Source organism: Mytilus trossulus, chromosome 3, assembly GCF_036588685.1.
Source record: "Mytilus trossulus isolate FHL-02 chromosome 3, PNRI_Mtr1.1.1.hap1, whole genome shotgun sequence".
Taxonomy (NCBI): domain Eukaryota; kingdom Metazoa; phylum Mollusca; class Bivalvia; order Mytilida; family Mytilidae; genus Mytilus; species Mytilus trossulus.
This window is the reverse complement of record NC_086375.1, coordinates 3,989,539-4,003,418: the sequence shown is the minus strand read 5'-3', so window position 1 is coordinate 4,003,418 and position 13,880 is coordinate 3,989,539. Positions and strand designations below refer to the sequence as shown.

Sequence of the window (13,880 nt, the reverse complement as noted above, 5' to 3'; positions counted from 1 at the left end):
CATAGGGGTAAAATGCAGTTTTTGGCTTATAACTCAAAAACTAAAGCATATAGAGCAAATCTGACAGGAGTAAAATTGTTTATCAGGTCAAAATCTATCTTCCCTGAAATTTTCAGATGAATCGGACAACCCGTTGTTGGGTTGCTGCCCCTGAATTGGTAATTTTAAGGAAATTTTGCTGTTTCTGGTTATTATCTTAAATACTATTATAGATAAAGATAAATTGTAAACAGCATTAATGTTCAGCAAAGTAAGATTTACAAATAAGTCAACATGACCAAAATGGTCAGTTGACCCCTTTAGGAGTTATTGCCCTTTAAAGTCAATTTTTAACAATTTTTCGTAAATTTTATAGATCTTTTACAAAAATCTTCTCCTCTAAAACTGCTGGGCCAAATTAATCCAAACTTGGCCACAATCATCTTTGGGTATCAGGTTTAAAAAATGTGTGGCGTGATCTGCCAAACCAACTAAGATGGCCGCAATGGATAAAAATAGAACAAATGGGGTAAAACGCAGTTTTTGTTTATAACAAAAAAAACAAAGCATTTAGAGCAAATCTGACAGGATTAAATTGTTTGTCAGGTCAAAATCTATCTACCCTGAAATATTCAGATGAATCATAGAACCCGTTGTTGGGTTGCTACCCCTGAATTTGGTATTTTAAGGAAATTTTGCTGTTTTTGGTAATTATCTTTAGTATTATTATAGATAAAGATAAACTGTAAACAGCAATAATGTTCAGCAAAGTAAGATTTACAAATAAGTCACCTAATTGACCCCCTAAGGAGTTATCGTCCTTTATTATCAATTTTAAACAATTGTCATAAAATTTGAAAATTTTTACTAATATTTTCACTGAAACTACTGGGCCAAGTTCATTATAGATAGTGATAATTGTAAGCAGCAAGAATGTTCAGTGAAGTAAGATGTACAAACACATCACCATCACCAAAACAAAATTTTGTCATGAAACCATCTGCTTCCTTTGTTTAATATTCACATAGACCAAGGTGAGCGACATAGGCTCTTTACAGCCTCTAGTTGTAGGAGGTATCACCCTGAGATGATGCATTTTACCGTTTTTAATCTTTGCCTATTTTCTCAAAAAATATAACTTTGATGGAATAAGAAAAATCTGTTTTACTGCTATTCTATTGTAGTCTTTAGTTTAAGCTGCATCATGTCATCAGGCAATTATATTATGTTGTTTTTTAAATTGAAATTATTTTAATAGAGTTCAAATGGTATATATATATAGAAAAAAAGATAAACAAAAAATGATAAACAAAATATGCTTTTAATTTTCATTCAATATATCCGATTTACATATATTTTTTTCACGGCGACCTGCAGTCAGATTCTACTGTGACGTCGACAATGGATGGTCGATTATTGTTTAATTGTTTAATGTCGCGTCATTGACAATAGTGAAGAGCATTTTTTGAAGGTTTAGTTTCCTCAATATTAATTATAAGAGTGATTGTCCCTTAATGACGTACAATTTTACATTTTTTTTATGTTTTTGCCTTATATCTTTAAAATTGTATAAGCACAAATGAATTCAAAACAAGATCCAAAAATAAGTTATAATGACTTTAAAATCTTCAGTCCACATATTATTGGAATTATACTGTATAGTGGGTTATTTTTGCGGATGTAAAATTTCACAGTTACAGGGCAACCAAGTATACAAAAAAAATGTGGTTTTTATTTTTGGTGGATTCTCAAATCCCACTTGAATATTTTGGCCGATACTGAAATTGTTGCATATAAAATATTGAAAAATGGAGAAGCAAGATAATTGATAACTGTGCAAGATATTTGATTTGTTTGCCTAAAAGACATCTTATTCAATGATATTGACCGAAACGTTGATGAATTACTATTTGGGTTATAAAATTCTCAAGACTAATCTACAACTCTTATTTAATTTGACACTAACTAATAAGGATAATTACCTGATAGAGCACCCTACTCTCATAATGAATTTGACACTAATTGATAAGGATATGCACACTTTACAGTCATGTTATAAAATACATGTATGTTCAATGTACTTTTTGTTTATGTTGTTAAAACTCATCTATAACGTTATTGACCTACCGACCGACACTCTTGCTATTAGAAAGTAACAAAAGTATGCATTAATTTTTCACGGATTTATTTTTGTGATTCTTATTCATCCGCCAAAAAAAAAAGGGAAAATAAAACCCCATGAAAATAACCTGCTTAACTTTATTAGTTTAAAAGGCTTGAATGATACTTTTTTAATTTTTTTTTTTTGGCAATTTCAGCAGCAAAATAAATGCTTTTATTGTATATTTAGAAGTATGTGTTGTATATGCTTCAGAGACGATAGGAACAGACTGATCTTTAAGAAATGACAATTTTTTGATTGGAACGATTTATAATCAGGGATATTGGTGCCATCATAACCTTTGTGTGCAAAGGAGAGGTTAAGAAAAAAAAATGTGTCCCTAAGAATGGTATCAATGCCGTCCTGAAAAGTCTGGTATGGGCAATTTATCACACCTGATAGTTGTAATAGTGTATGGGAAAACTGAAATGGAACAGTGGTTTCAAAAGCATAAGTTGTGCAGAAAATACAGTTATGAAGGGGGTAGTGAATAATGCACCATGCTTAAATTTAATAATAGTATAGTTATTTAAATTTTTTACTGAAATATTTTCACAGCAATTCTGGTCCATTGGATTGACTCTATTTTGACCTACTGTGTAGACGAATCAATCGAAGAACATAAACTACCAAAAATTGTGTTTGCAGCAACTCATGGTGATTTCTACACTCAAGTAAGTAAAACTATTCTAGAACATCAATGCATAACTATAATAAATGGAACATAAGCCCAGCATAGGCATTATATATTGGTATCACGTTGGCGTCGTCGTCGTTGTCATCGTCGTCCCAAGACATTTAGTTTTCCCACTCTTAACTTAAGTATAAGGAAATAGAAATCTATGAAATTTTAACACAAGGTTAATGACTACAAAAGGAAGGTTGGGATTGATTTTGGAAGTTTTGTTCACAACAGTTTAGGAATAAGGGGCCAACAAGGGCCTAAATAAGCATTTTCTTGGTTTTCGCACTAAAACTTTAGTTTGGGTAAATAGAAATCTATAAAATTTTGACACAAGGTCAGTGACCACATAAGGAATGTTTGGATTGGTTTTGGGAGTTTGGGTTCCAACAGTTTAGGAATTAGGGGCCAAAAAAGGGCACAAATAAGCATTATTCTTGTTTTTTGCACAATTACTTTAGTATAAGTAAATGATAATCAATGAAATTTAAACACAAGGTTTATGACCACAAAAGGAAGGTTTGGATAGATTTTGGGAGTTGAGGTCTAAATAGTTTAGGAAGTAAAGACCAAAAAGGGGCCCAAATAAGCATTTTTCTTGGTTGAATAATTAGGGTTCTTTGATATGCCAACTCTAACTATGTATGAAGATGCTTAATTTTTGGTCCCGTTTTCAAATTGGTCTACATTAACGTTTAAAGAGTCCAAAATTGAACTAAGTTTGATCTTAACAAAAATTGAATTCTTGGGCTTCTTTGATATGCTTTATCTAAACATGTACTTAGATTTTTGATTATGGGCCCAGTTTTCAAGTTGGGCCAAATCAGGATCCAAAATTATTATATTAAGTATTGTGCAATAGCAAGAGATTTTCAATTGCACAGTATTCAGCAATAGCAAGAAATCTACAATTGCACAGTATTGCAATAGCAAGAAATTTTCTTCAATTGCACAGTATTGTGCAATAGCAAGAAATCTTCAATTGCACAGTATTGTGCAACAGCAAGTATTTTCAATTGCACAGTATTGCGCAATAGCAAGAAATATGTAATTGCTCAATATTGTGCAATAGCAAGAAATTTTTAATTGGAGTTATCTATTTTTGTCCAGAATAGTAGTTGAATCAACTTAAATCATTGTTTTATACAATATACAATGTATATTCATTTTTACTACCAACTGATAAATACTAACTATCTTCCATTCAGTGATAACAAGCACTTTTTTTTTACATTTTAGATGTCATTAATAAAAAGTAAATTTCGTCAAACATTTTTTTCAGAGGATTTATATTCAACAGTATAGTGAATTGCTCAAAGGCAAATTGTTTTTAAGTTCATTAAACAACATTCATTCTGTGTCAGAAACCTATGCTGTGTCAACTATTTAATCCAAATTTAGAGCTGAATCAAGCTTGAATGTTGTGTCCATACTTACCCCAACTGTTCAGGGTTCAACCCCTGCGGTCGTATAAAGCTGCGCCCTGTGGAGTATCTGGTTTATTATTTATTTAAATGAGTAGTTATTATTGCAAACTCCATTAGAAGTTTGAATTGAGAATATTTTTGGAATACATGAAAGGGGGTACAATTTTTCTTATTTTAGATTTCAGAAATTAAAAAGAAAATTTCTTCAGGCAATACTGCTGTTGAACATTTTTTGAGGGGGTTAATATTCAACAGCAGTATTGCTCAAAAGCAAACAATATTTTAAAAGTCTACTAGAACAAATTTTTCTGTGTCAGAAACCTATGCTGTGTCAACCATTTAATCACAATCCAAATTCAGAGCTGTATCCAGCTCTGAAAGTTGTGACCATAACTGTCCCAACTGTTCAGGGTTCGACCTCTGTGGTTGTATAAAGCTGTGCCCTGCCGAACATCTGGTTATCATTATGGAAAGTTATATTTAATGTATGTTTTTACCTATACTTAATGCAGTTAATCTGTGTCATTACAGGACGAGCTCAATAAGAGAAAAGCAATGTTTATTGATGAATTGACAAAGACGTTTTCTTCAAATGATCTTCATGAGCATATAATCTACCAAACCGTCTTTTTCTTTGATGCAAGAAACGAACATGACTCTGAATTACAAAAGCTAACCAAGCATTTGGTGGACATAGCATTTGCCCAACCATCCTGGGGTCAGCAAATGCCAGTAGCATGGGTTCCTTTGGAGTTGCAGATATCAAAAATGAAAACAGCTAGGATGAACTTTGTTAGAAAATCAGAACTACAGAAAATCAATACACAGAATGGTGATTTGGCTCTTTCTAATTCTCAGTTTGATCATTTTCTCAAAGTTCAACATTCCCTTGGAAAACTGATGTATTTCGGTGATCATGGTATTGATAACTTCATAGTTATTCAGCCATCAGCATTTGTTAATGTATTGAGATCCTTTGTAACTGATGAAATGTTTTGGCCGAAAGACGAAGAAGTTATTAATATCTTGCCAATCTTGAGTAAGACAGGGGTGCTTCAAAGAAATGGTCTATACAAGTTATGGGAGCAAAAGCATTTCGAACAACTTGTACCAACTGATGACCTAAAAAAGTATATCATTGATGTTTTAATTCATCTTGACATACTTGTTGAACCAAAACGTTACAGAGGAGCAGAAAAATCAGCTGAATTCTTTTTAGTCCCATGCATGATTAAAGAAAAAGCCCCAACCGCCTTTCTCAATTTGGAGGAAATGGCAGACAAAATGATATGTATGTCATATCGCCTTAAAAGGTCTTCAGTACCAGCTGCCCTTATATTCAAGCTTATAGGTTCAGCATTGAATGTACTGCCAATAAAAGAGACCGATGGACGTCCATGTCTATACTACCAAGCAGCTACGTTTTCGATTGATGATAACAACGAGTGTAGAATACACATGAAAGGCAGTAGAATAGTGGTAAATCTTTTAAATAAGGTTTCAAGATTAGAAATATCACCAGACATAGCAGCAAGTATCCAAGAATGTCTGACATTGACCCTAACAAATGTTCTGCACTTCTACTATGCATGTATGGGAAATGATATTAAAAAAGTTGACATTTCGAAATTTTTTGAATCTGAAGTTGGTGTCCTTTGTGGCAAGGAACTTTGCTTTATACCTGTGGATGAAGCAATGAAAAGGAAAACATGGACTTGTGAAAAAGAGAAAATCCATGAGACACAGCTGCACTGGATATTAGATGAGGTTTGTAGATTTAGATTTTTCTTTATTGAATTTTTGCTGTCCAATTATTTGAATCAATATTTACCCTATATATACGAAGTGTATATTTCTCAAGAAAAATGACCCAATATTTATATGTTTAAGTTATACAGCTGCTACTATGAAATTGTTTGAGGATTTTTTTCTTGTTAACCTTTTGGGAACAGTCCTTTTTCCCGCATATTTCAATAAAATTGAGAATGGAAATGTTGAATGTGTCAAAGACAAAAAACCTGAACAAAGAGCAGGTAAGGGGACGACCATTTGATATTCTGGGGGGGGGGGGGGGGGCAGGAGGATTTTGAAAATAAATAACTCAGCCTTGATAATCACAAAAATAAATGGTTTGTAGTTTGAAAATAAATAACCTGACTTGCAATGTATTGAAAAAAAATAACTTAGCAGGTCTATAGCTTCTTGGGCCTTCAGCGGTATCAAAACCCTTCAAAATTTTTTGGCCTCGCTCCGCTCGGCAAAATATCTTAACAATACTTTTGAAGAAGGCTAGTTAAACCAAACTAAATTAACTTTAATACTATGTATTTATGTTGTATGCAATACATGTATATTGCTTGGGAATATAAATGATTCATTTCGTCAAGAAAATTATAAAATACTTAATCTAATTATACCAATTGTCTTTTATAATATACTTATTACTTTGTATTTGTGTTTCGTTAGTCCTGTCTCGCTATGTATTATCTTAGTATATGTGTATATGTTCCGGACCATATGAGTATTTGGACCATATGCGTATGGTCATGACCATATGCGTATACTCATATGGTCCGACCATACGCGTATGGTCGGACCATATGAGTATAATACTAGTTTGGTTATTAACGGGCCGGACCATATGAGTATTGGGACCATATAGGTATTTTTGTTAAAATTACATTATTCAAGTTTCAATAATACCATAACTTTATCTAATAAAAACAATGATGGTTAGATGGCAAGGTACTATTTTTATAATTTGAATACTACGTTAAAATAAAATATTGATGTAATAGTTAGTTTTCATCGCTAATTACATTCTTGCATATAGGCTTGGGTGACATTTACTTCAATACGGTATCAAAGCTTTTTTTGCATTTGCAAGACTTGTTTGTGCACGATCCTTTTCATTTACACCTTTTGTTTGCGAGTGAAAAACTAAACTTATTGTAGCTTCGTACCTTGAAACCGAGGTCTTGGGCCATCCCGATATGTCTACGGTGTTTTTTTTTATAAAGCTCTAGATCTCAAATATCGTAGCATGACTGCAATACACCATACTCACAAGATAACTTAAATAAACTATTTTACTTTCCAGTGACTTCCTCGGGTAACAGTTCATTAAGAAATTTTTGGAATTATTTTTTTTAAGTCGACATATTGCCATTCACTCGTAATAACAAATCGGTAATGACCATCGGTATAAAATGTGCTTATTATAGTTTTGACAAGTAAGTAAAATTAACTGTTTTGAAACTTCTAATTCTTATTCAGTTAATCGTTTTATTATGATATTATAATAAAATTACCTATTAAATATATGATAGCGTCTTTTTAATGAACGAGTTTAGAAGTATTGAAAGTAAACTGTAACAGAGTGTTAATTACCCCGACCATACGCGTACGGTCGGACCATACGCGTATGGTCGGACCATATGAGTATATACCCATATGGTCATGACCATACGCGTATGGTCCAAATACTCTTATGGTCCGGAACATATATATATTGTCCACTTGTACACAAGTCATGCACGTATGTGTCTGAGGTTATGAAATAAATCTTGAATCTTAAAATTTCTGCAGGGGATACTGATCTTTTCTGATTAAATGGTACATAATGACTTGACTATACATGTATTATTCATAATTAACAAATATTTTAAAAAATGTATGTTTTCGACTATCATAAATATAGTTGTGAAAATGAATAATTAGTCCCTTGCTTTAATGAAAATGAAAAATCTTGCTTCAATAGTGCAGAAAATGAATAAGCTGTCCTCTCAGTTTACAAAAATAAATAACCGATCAAAAATAAATCCTCCTGCCCCCCCCCCCCACCCCCAAAATATCAAATGGTCGTCCCCTAACAGCCAAAGGCCACCAATAGGTATCCAAGGCAGCCAGAAAATTCCACACCCTGAGTTGGGCCTCAGCTGGCCCCTTAATAAAAATGAGTACTAGTTCAGGAAAAATGGACGTCATACAAAAACTGCAAAACATATAAATGAACGTAATTAAAAAATAAACAAGACAAACAAAGGCCAGAGGCTCCTGACTTGGGACAGGCACTAAGCAAAATTACAATGATACATAAATAAACAAAGGACAACTATCAGTTGTTGACAAAAAAAATTGACAACTCGATACCTAAATTAAACTGATTGAAAGATTATGTCTTCATAATAGAAAAATCCTTTCCATTAGGGGTTAATATCATACCATCACAAATATATGTGAAGAACATTACCCGTATCATGTCAACAACTGGTTTTAGAATAAATATGTTTATTTCCAATACATAGACCCTATGAGTGAATGAATATTAATACTAACAATATCGTAACTGTGTCCCTTCTGAAAAAGTCTGTTTATAGGTTTGGTTAGCTTTTGAGACGAATGCCCACATTTTTTTTGCATTTTGAAGAATATTACCATTAAAAATTGGATGTTAAAAAAACATGAAGTGGTTATGCTGCATCTTGATTTATATTTATGGAGGATGTCCTTGTACTGATGGTGAAATTTAGTAAATTTTTTGACTAGTTTGTGGTATCGAAAGAAGTGGTATTATTATTTTTCAGTAATATAGAGATTTCTTTCGTTAAAAACAAATACGTTGTTTACATACCAGATTGAATCGAAGAAGTTCAGATATATACAAAAGGAAAAGTTTCCTTCTAAAAAAGAATTATTGAATTTAGGAATGGTCTTAAATTTCCTTCTAAAAAAGAATTATTGAATATAGGAATGGTCTTAAGTTTCCTTCTAAAAAAGAATTATTGAATATAGGAATGGTCTTAAGTTTCCCATTAAAGATATATAGATATCCAGATCCAGGAAACGGCAGTGATCATTGTTAGTTTAAACTTTATGTAAAGCCAGTTTGTCAGGATATATGTCTTTAAGGTACATACTGAACTCCGGATTATTGAGAACCAATACATATCATCCAGATATCTGAAAGTGTTATTAAATTTTTGAATCAGATGTTGTTTTTATGGGTAATTGCTGATTTTAGTCATTAATTGTAACCCATAACATTATACAGAAACAGGTCCATAATAAGAAGTGAACAGTTATTCCTCATTGAAATCTCAATAGCAAACAAAAACGTTATCCAGTAAACATACAAGGGCAGTTATAGTATCAAAGCATAGTTCTTTTGTTTGTTGTAACTAAAAAATGACCTAAAAGGGTTTGAACATATAAGTTTGCATAGTAACTTTTTAAATGCCAATTTAATGAGATGTGAGATAACTTTTAATAAAGATTATGAGCAAAATGGTATAGAGGGTAGAAAAATAAAAACTTAGAACACATTTAACTTTACCAATATAAGCATGCAATTTATCAATTACTTCCAACAATTTTTTTACACTCCAAAAGTAATTAATTCCTTATTTGAACAATACATGTACAAGTAAATAGAATAGATAGTTTAGTATTGGAACTTAATTTATCAAGACTTGAGAATTTCCAAAACAAATAGAATTTCCAAAACAAATCTAGTCTTTTGTCAATAAAACTTATAATAGAGGATACAACTGTTGTGTAATCTCAGTGAATGCCTACAGTTCTCCTAGGCACATAGCGATCCTTCAATTTTTAAAGGCAGATTGCACACAAGTTGAAGTTTGGCAACTGCTATTACAGAATACCTTGATGATTTCTCATTAATCACATCTTCTCAACCAAATTTGATTAAGAGAGTTTTTAGTAATTAATTTTTGCTATTTTCGAACCTAGATCCATGAGATTTCTCTGGGAGATTGTACAAATTTTCAAGCTATGCAGCTACTATTATGAAATGGTTTTATGCATCAGAACATCAGTCATAGGCTTTACGCATTGTTGAAACTGACCTATAGTTGTTAATGTCTGTGTCATTTTGGTCTTTTGGGGATAGTTGTCTCATTGGCAATCATACTATATCTTCTTTTTTATATCTTTAATTGTTTTGTGTTTTGTTTATAGAATATTGGACAAGATGAATGCCGACCTGGATGTGACGGTAAGTATATTTAGAATTAGGTTACATGTAAGATTTTGGATGACAATGAAAAGAAGATACAATACTTGAATTTTATATTTATACAGGGGGATTGTGCGTTAATAAATGTAACATATCTGTAAGGTAAATTAACAAGGATTGAAATGATGTAGGATTTTAATATATACTTGAAAATATTGAGGGGAACTTTAATTCCAAAAGTATATGAATTCTAAGCAAGTCCAAAACAAGATTTAGATATCGAGCGTTCAGAATCATCTGGTACTACCTTTCTGCATATCAATATGTTAATACTTTTGGTCAATTGCTTATTGATTTTTTTATTATTCTACAAGGCCGTCTAATTTATCCATTTGATCAAAGTGATCTGAAATCACTGGTGGAACCAAGTGTTGTTACTTTGTAGCCGATCCATCATCCCAGATGGGCGCTAGCGGGGGACATAGTTTAACATAGGACCCTATGTGAAATGCATACAAATGACTTCTTTTAGAGAACCACTGAATGGAATGAAACCAAACTTAGCATGCATGTTCCTTATGAGGTACGTGCTGACCGAGTGTTGTTACTTTGTAGCCGATCCATCATCCAAAATAGCCGCCAAAGGGGGACATAGTTTAACATAGGACCCTACGGAAAATGCATACAAATGACTTCTTTTAGAGAACCACTGAACGGAATACAGCCAAACATAGCATGAATGTTCTAATGAGGTGCTGACCTAGTGTTGTTACTTTGTAGCCTATCCATCATCTAAGATGGCCGCCAGCGGGGGACTTAGTTTAACATAGGACCCTATGGGAAATGCATACAAATGACTTCTTTTAGAGATCAACTGAATGGGATGAAACCAAACATAACATGAATGTTCCTCTCCTTATTGCATGGTATGAGGTACTGACCAAGTATTGTTACTTTGTAGCCAAATTTAATCTGTTTTTATATGATTTCAAAAACCAAAATAGAGTCAGCTGAGCGATACAGGCTCTTGAGAGCCTCTGGTTTCTTTACATTTCTGCAGATTATTTGGAAAATTAAGAAATTTTATGTGCATCAAATAGATAAGTAGAGGTCAATGTAGGTTTGTAATTAATTTGCATAATAACTTCATTAAATAAAATTAACAGAACCAATTTTCCTGCACCAGATGTACATTTCGTCATAACATGTCTCTTCGGTGATGCTCGTGGCCAAAATATTTGAAATCCAAATATTATATAAAAGACGAAGAGCTATAATACAAAAGGTTCAAAAAGTATAGCCAAATCCTTGACAGGAATCAGAGCTTTGAATGAGTTAATTGCAACATATATTGATCTTTTTTGAAAAAGGAGAAATTGTTGAATAAAAAAATAAATGGGTAGCAGTAGAACCCATGACATCCTCTTAGTTTTGTCCACCCTCTTGCATTGTCAACATCCAATGGTGAACATTTATTGGGGTATTCAATCTTGAGACGTTGGCCATATATTGAGGGTTGAAGTTTTCACCTGGTATGTTTCATTAATATTTACCTGTACAGGTAACTCAGGTTTCCTTTAAAATTGGCATTTCAACTTTTTTTGAAAATGTAGAATAAAATATTGTTTTAGTTTATTTTTTTTGTCTTTAATTTAATATAATTTTTTTATTTTTCGAATTTTTTATTTTTTTCATTTTTGTAGGTTTTTTTTATTTCTTTTTTGTTTCTTATTCTTTTAATTTCTTCTGGGTAAGAATCTTGAGTAGAAATGGCAAAACGTGAAAGAAATAAAAGTTTAATTGTCTAGCATTTGAAATACACAGACTTTTAATAATTGTTTTTTAGTAAAAGGTTAATGTACATGATGTACATTGTATTCAATTGTTTGTTTGCATTATTAAATGCATTATTGCTATAAATAATAACTAATAATCATGGAAATGTTTTTTTTTTTCAAATGAAAGCAATTAAACAAGTCAGTTTCTTAAAAAAACTACGATGATCAATCGCAATCCTTTTACAATAAATTTTGATAACATCTTATATTATTCAGGAAAACTACAAGTATCATCATATGGTTTAGGAAAAATCTAATTTTGTTTATCTAAATATTTTTAAATCACAAAACAAGAGTTGTGCACAAAAAATCACTAAATTTAGACTTATTTTCCAAATGCCCATCATCATCAAATTTAGATAGACAATGATAGATGTTCATTAAAAATGCTAATCACAATGAAAATGGTCTTATATCTGAATAAAGTGAATCTTATGAAAAGAAATTATTTAAAGAAATCTTCTTATAAGTTCTTGAAAATTATTAAATATGTTATCTTCAGTTTGGTTCATTTCTGTCAGAATCTGTCTCCAGAAAAAAATAAGTGCACTAAAGTTGGTGACACTTTTATGGTCTATTAATTAAATCATAATTTTGTTCTATGTATTATATTGTCGAAAGTGCTGGACTGACATGATACATATGCCATATTCTTGGTATACATTTGAAAAGAATATCTCACTCAACATAGGCCATTTAGATGAAGTTAATAATTGCAGGGACTTGAATGAATTTAGACTTTTAAAGTCCTGAATAAAAAATTATTTAAAAAATCTAAGAATAAAAATTTATAATAAAAACTGTAAACTCACTCTATTGTGTCAATAGGTAGAAAATTGTTGGTCATAATTTAGAAATGGAAAATAGTGGACAATATATAATTCCTAGAAAGGATAGAAAATGTAAACTGTACCACTTGTTGGTCAATGTAGTCCTTCCTTGATTGTAAAATTAACAAACCAATTTTAGGATGGCCGCCATGGCTAAAAATAGTACATAGGGGTAAAATGTAGGTTTTGGCTTATGACTCTAAAACCAAAGCATTTAGAGCAAATCTGACATGGGGATAAAATAAATTATTAGGTTAAGATCTATCAACCCTGAAATTTTCAGACAAATCAGACAACCCGTTGTTGGGTTGCTGCCACTGAATTAGTAATTTTAAGGAAATTTTGCAGTTTTTGCTTATTATCTTGAATATAATAATAGATAGAGATAAACTGTAAACAGCAAAAATGTTCAACAAAGTAAGATCTACAAATAAGTCTGCATGACCAAAATTGTCAGTTGACCCATTAAGGAGTTATTGTCCTTTTTAGTCAATTTTTAACAATTTTTCTTAAATTTTATTATTCTTTTTAAATATCTTCTCCTCTGAAACTACTGGGCAAAATTTAACCAAACTTGGCCACAATCATTATTTGGGTATCTAGTTTTTAAAAATGTGTGGCGTGACCCTGCCAACCAACCAAGATGGCCGCCATGGCTAAAAATAGTACAAAGGGGCGAAATGTAGATTTTGGCTTATATCTCTGAAACCAAAGCATTAAGGGCAAATCTGACAGGGGATAAATTGTTTATCAGGTCAAGATCTATCTGCCCTGAAATTTTCAGACAAAACAGACAATCGGTTGTTGGTTTGCTGCCCGATAATTGGCCATTTTAAACGAAATTTTGCTGTTTTTGGTTATTATCCTGAATATTATAATAGATAGAGATAAACTGTAAACAGCAAAAATGTTCAGCAAAGTAAGATCTACAAATAGTCAACATGACCAAAATTGTCAGTTTACCCCTGAAGGAATTATTGCCCTTT

General features: G+C 31.9%; 1 protein-coding gene across 1 annotated transcript in view; it reads left to right on the top strand.

Moving 5' to 3' along the window:
* LOC134709890 (uncharacterized) overlaps positions 1 to 13,880 on the top strand; it is a 214,468-nt gene that overhangs the window by 184,334 nt on the left and 16,254 nt on the right. The window contains exons 6-8 of the mRNA XM_063570018.1: positions 2,699 to 2,814; positions 4,781 to 6,016; positions 10,229 to 10,265. Of these exons, the coding sequence (XP_063426088.1) occupies positions 2,699 to 2,814; positions 4,781 to 6,016; positions 10,229 to 10,265 (1,389 nt within the window). The remainder of the gene's footprint in view (positions 1 to 2,698; positions 2,815 to 4,780; positions 6,017 to 10,228; positions 10,266 to 13,880) is intronic.